This window comes from Parambassis ranga, chromosome 18 (assembly GCF_900634625.1).
Source record: "Parambassis ranga chromosome 18, fParRan2.1, whole genome shotgun sequence".
Taxonomy (NCBI): domain Eukaryota; kingdom Metazoa; phylum Chordata; class Actinopteri; family Ambassidae; genus Parambassis; species Parambassis ranga.
The window spans coordinates 13,292,671-13,297,670 of NC_041038.1; the positions used below are offsets into that span (position 1 = coordinate 13,292,671).

At 50.9% G+C, this 5,000-nt stretch overlaps 1 protein-coding gene across 1 annotated transcript in view; it reads left to right on the forward strand.

Annotated features, from left to right (window-relative positions):
• The first annotated feature begins 3,838 nt into the window (after window positions 1–3,838).
• The window catches only part of LOC114451092 (protein FAM83C-like), a 9,927-nt gene continuing 8,765 nt past the window's right edge, over window positions 3,839–5,000 (forward strand). Inside the window, exon 1 of the mRNA XM_028429637.1 lies at window positions 3,839–4,755. Within this exon, the coding sequence (XP_028285438.1) occupies window positions 4,243–4,755 (513 nt within the window). The 5' untranslated portion in view covers window positions 3,839–4,242. The remainder of the gene's footprint in view (window positions 4,756–5,000) is intronic.

Sequence of the window (5,000 nt, forward strand, 5' to 3'; positions counted from 1 at the left end):
CCACGGAGGCTCCGAGCACCAAGCAGCCGCTCTGTGAACTATGAAACCTTCACTGATCCATGTTCACGTCTTCCAGCCTCTGGTGGACACTGCTGGACCTGCAGCCTCTGCTGCTGGCACCTCCACCCGCTGTGACGGTGTCACTCATATTAAAGTCAAAGTGCTGCTGCTGGTTCTGTAGAAAGCATCGTGATGTGTTGACCTGCGGTTCAGATGATCTCAGGTGTGACAGCGCTGAGTGTTTGTGTAACACTGAGGAGGAATGCCTCTGCTGTGCCAAGTCGAAGCCTTTGAAATTTCTTCAGAGCTGCACATCTCTGAACTCCATCCAAACCAAAGAGGTGAGTCAGCCGGCAGCTCGTCCGGCTGCTGGAGTGTTTCCACTTCCTCATTTTATGCAAATCATAAATTTAATATTTAAATGATGTTTCAAGTATTTTTATTTTGACATTGTGAACACAAAGGTTCTTTCATGTGATGACCGCCCATAATATAAAGTACTGCAGGAAGTTAGCTTCATGCTAAGCTAATTTTAATGAAACTGAAGAATATTTTTATTATTAATTTTATTGTTATTATTATTATTATGTTCAAAACGTTAGTTGAGAGTCTGAACAACGTGTATCTGGATATATCCGGGCTGATCTCAGTCCCCCTCTCGGAGGTGGATCTATTCGGATCGGCTGACATCTGGCTCAGGTCTGAACGCAAATGCAGCTAGAGAATCCTGCTAGCGACGTGATACTTCTGGTTCACGGGGACAGTGTCCGGGTCGCGTACAAAAGCCGTATGTAAACAACCGTCGGACTACGACAGCTTTGCCCCGAGTTTATTTCCACAGGGCTACAAAGGAATAAACTGCTTTTAGAACCGGAAGAAATGAAAGAACGCATTAAAGTGAGTGGACTCTGTATATCACAAGGCGCCACCTAGTGGTTTGGAGGACAACAAACAAGCCGGATTAGCTGGATCGAGTGTGGACACATGTGTGTGATTTAGGTCTGAACGTATCTGGGTATCTGGATTCAATCCAGCTCCAACTGGACTGACTTTCTCCAGTGTGAACGGGCCCTGAGGGACCAGGACGTGCAGAACAGTTTAACCTGACATGCTGTGAACAGCTGGAACCAGTCCTTCTACTCCTCCAGCACAGACCCGCCTCCACAGGAACTGTAACTCTTTCTGCCTCAGGCCCTTCTTCTTGTCCCGTCTCCTCTCCCCTGAAGCCCAGCTGAGTCCCGGTGCTCGGTGCTCTGGGCTCCCTGGGCCTGTGACTCAGGGTCATTAGTCAGTTTGGGTTCTTCCCCACAGCTGACACACGAACATGTGACCGTGAATATGCAAACTGCAAACAGGAAGTCAGGCCATATATGGACACTGGTTGTTGTTAGTTTCTGATGACTCTGGTGTGTGCTCTGTATGAGCAGCTGATGATCCGCAGTGATCGAACAGTTAACTTTCAGGTCGTGTTGATATTTCTATGAAAACATGTCAGCTCCTGTGTGTGTACTGTCCATAAGAACTGAACACGGAGCTGTTCCTGAAGATATTCATGTTTATTTATTGATTTTATCGGTAAAAGAGAATGTGAATGGATTGTTTTGTAAACATCAGATCTATAGACTGATTTCCAGGAAGGACGATCCTGTGTTTGTTTATGCACAGCTGATGGAGCCTGTCACTCATCAGGTCTGTCATGGGTTAAAATCAGGACACACAGCACAGCGTCCTGAAGGTGGTCCAGCCTTGAGCTGAGAGGCCGCTGTGACCTCACTGTGACCTCACTGTGACCTCTGCTGTCACCTCCATCAGCTGCTCTCCTCTCTGGGTGTGTTTGGTGTTTTGCTAGTTAATGTTAGCTCGCTCTGCCAGTTTGTATGAGAAAGGGTTAAATATCTGTGGGGTGTTTGATGAGTGTTAGCTTGTGTAACCTGCTCAGCTCTGGCCTACATTTCAGCGTGCCGGCAGAGCGCCAGCAGGCGTGGCCTCAGGCTCGCAGCTTGCCTCGTCACAGCACCCTTCGAGCTCTTTATGATGCAGGTTAACCCCGTCGGTCCAGTTTTCTCTCTTTGAGCTCGTGACCTGCAGAGACAGCATGCAAATCCTGACGTGTCAGTCCACACACAGCAGCCTGTTTGTTTAACCAAATGGAGCAGGAAGTGATGTCAAACAGCCCCCCCGCACGGAGCACCTGCACCTCCCTGCTGGGCAAACATGAAGTCACATGTTCACTCAGGCCGCTCACGGATCTTCACAAGTGCTCACGGATATGAAGCGCCTCGCCTGGCCCGGAGAGGAAGAGTCCTGAAGGAGACATGACTGTCTGAGCCTGAACCTCCATCTGAGCCTGAACCTCCATCCTGAAGCTCCGTCTGAGCCTGAACCTCCATCTGAGCCTGAACCTCCGTCTGATCCTGAACCTCCGTCTGAGCCTGAACCTCCGTCTGAGCCTGAACCTCCGTCTGAGCCTGAACCTCCGTCTGAGCCTGAACCTCCGTCTGAGCCTGAACCTCCGTCTGAGCCTGAACCTCCATCTGATCCTGAACCTCCGTCTGAGCCTGAACCTCCTCACTCACAGACAGCACCTCAGGCAGGCCAGACCTGCTCCTCAGTTCATTTCCTGTTCCTCCTGGGAGCAGGACTCCTTCACCTCTGACATCCTGACAGGAAATCACCTCATTACACAGGTCACATGACTTCTACAGAAACCTAGGAGGAAGAGGAAGCTGATGTGTTAATTCTTCTGGATAACTGGAAAGATTCTACACTAATATTTATTCTTCACAGAGACAGTGGAGGGCGGCAGCACAGAGGGGACCTGACAGACCGTCAGTCCTTAGACTTCACTTATCACTATTATATATCAATATAGCAATATTTTCAAAACAAAAGCATCAATAAAAAGATGCACCACAACAGAACATACACACAATGAACACATGCAAACCAGACAAAGAGTCATAACACAACACAAACACAAAGAGACGGAGACCACTGAGGGGCTGGCCTGGAAGCTGAGTGTGTGTGTGTGTGTGTGTGTGTGTGTGTGTGTGTGTGTGTGTGTGTGTGTGTGTGTGTGAGAACATGCCCTGCAGGTGTGTGTGTGATCATGTGTGAGGCAGAGGGGAAAGTCTTCATGTGGCGTTCAGGTGAACCAGGGTTTCATGTAACACAACCGCAGGGACCAAGAGTCCCGGGGGGGAGGAACAGGGGAGGAGGGGGTGAGACACGGACACACACATTTCCCTGTCAGAGGTGTGTGTGTGTGTCTCAGAGGTGTGTGTGAGTTAAAGCTGCAGAGAGCAGACATGTTCATTACAGAGGATTCCACCTGTGGCGAAGGAAGAACAGCCGGAAGTGAACCTGCCTTCAAAATAAAAGCACGAATCTGTTGCATAGGAAGTAAAGCAGCGTAAAAATAAAACAAACTCCAGTGTTCTTCATCTTTTTCAGAGCACTTCAGCTGATCGATCAACATATCATAACCTGTTAACCCTTGATCTGATCACCTGCCCTATTGGCTGACAAATCAATAACTTTTTTTATTGATTTTTATGACCAATAAACAGAAGTGTTTGATGCTTTGAGCCATATTTATCACCACATACACTCAGATGTGGGAAGAGTTTCCAAAGTTATACAGTTCACTGATTGTTTTTATTCTTGGGAGGTAAATGAAGACCTGAACGTTTTGAACAGCGGTCAGAATGTGTAGTAATCACTTTGCGCTCTTTACTTTTATTTTGAAAGGTACAAGGAGAGACGCTTCCTGTTGTGAGCTGGTTGGCCTGACAACGGGGGCAGGGGGAGGGGTTGTCCAGGTCGGAGACCAATGACAGTACAGGTAGCGCCAGGTGAGCAGCGAACACACACCTGACACACACTCATACACACACGCGGAGGCTCCTGGGACTCCACATCCTGCCCGACGGGACGGAACCAGACACGGGAGGACCATTTCAGCGCGGCCCGGCGCTGCGGAGCGGATTAAGACGGAGAGGAGCCCGGAGCGCGGGGGGAGAGTTCCTGTCTGTTCCGCGGAGGAGTGTGTGTCTGTGTGTGTGTGTGTGACCTCGGGGCGGATTATCGATCCGCTGATAATCCTGTTTGTGCTGGCTGAGGCGCCGGGCGCTGCAGCAGGTCGGTCCCGGCGCTTCATTGATCGCTTTATTTATTGATTGATTGATTGATTCGGTCACAGCGGGACTCGCGCGGCTGATCCCCCGCTGACGCGGCGGCACCATGATCAGCTCGGAGGGCCTGCGGCCGGCCAGCAACGGCCGGAAGCCGCTGGGGAAGCTGGCCTCCCGCCTGGAGGAGGTGAAGAACCCCTGGCGGCAGGTGTCCACGCTGGAGCTGAGCCACAACGAGGCGGCCCGGCTGGCCACGGACGCCCTGCTGGAGCAGGGGGAGAAGGAGTACCGCAGGGTTCTGTCTGAGGAGCGGGAGCTGAACTTCCTGTCCCCGCTGGAGATCCACTACATCACCCAGCATGCGGCCAGCAAGGCGTGCGGCTCCGAGAGCAACGGCTCCGGCCCCGGTGACCGGGACTTCGGGGACGGGGACGCCGTGTCCGAGCTCACCTCCGGGACTTACTTCCCCATGATGTCCGACGAGGAGCCGCCGATGCTGGAGCTCGGCTGGCCGGAAAGCCCGGCGAGGTACGGACCGTCGGAGACCCAGATCTACTTCCAGAGGGACAAATCCCACAACGTGAAGGACCTGATCCGGTCCCTGATCAACAAGGCCAAGAAGGTAAGAGGGGCCCCGCACCTGGGGCCAAACACTGATCAATGAGTAAAGTTCAATGATTGATTCGATCATCACAACATTTACTGCTGTGTATAAAGGGTTAAAGGTTACTTTAGAGGTGTGTGTGTGTGTGTGTGTGTCTGTGTGTGTGTGTTGCTAGTCTGTGTAGAAGTGTCTTTGTTGTCGTTGTGTTACTTTGATCATGTTAATAAATGGAACAGGAGGTAAACTTGTAAACTTCAATATAA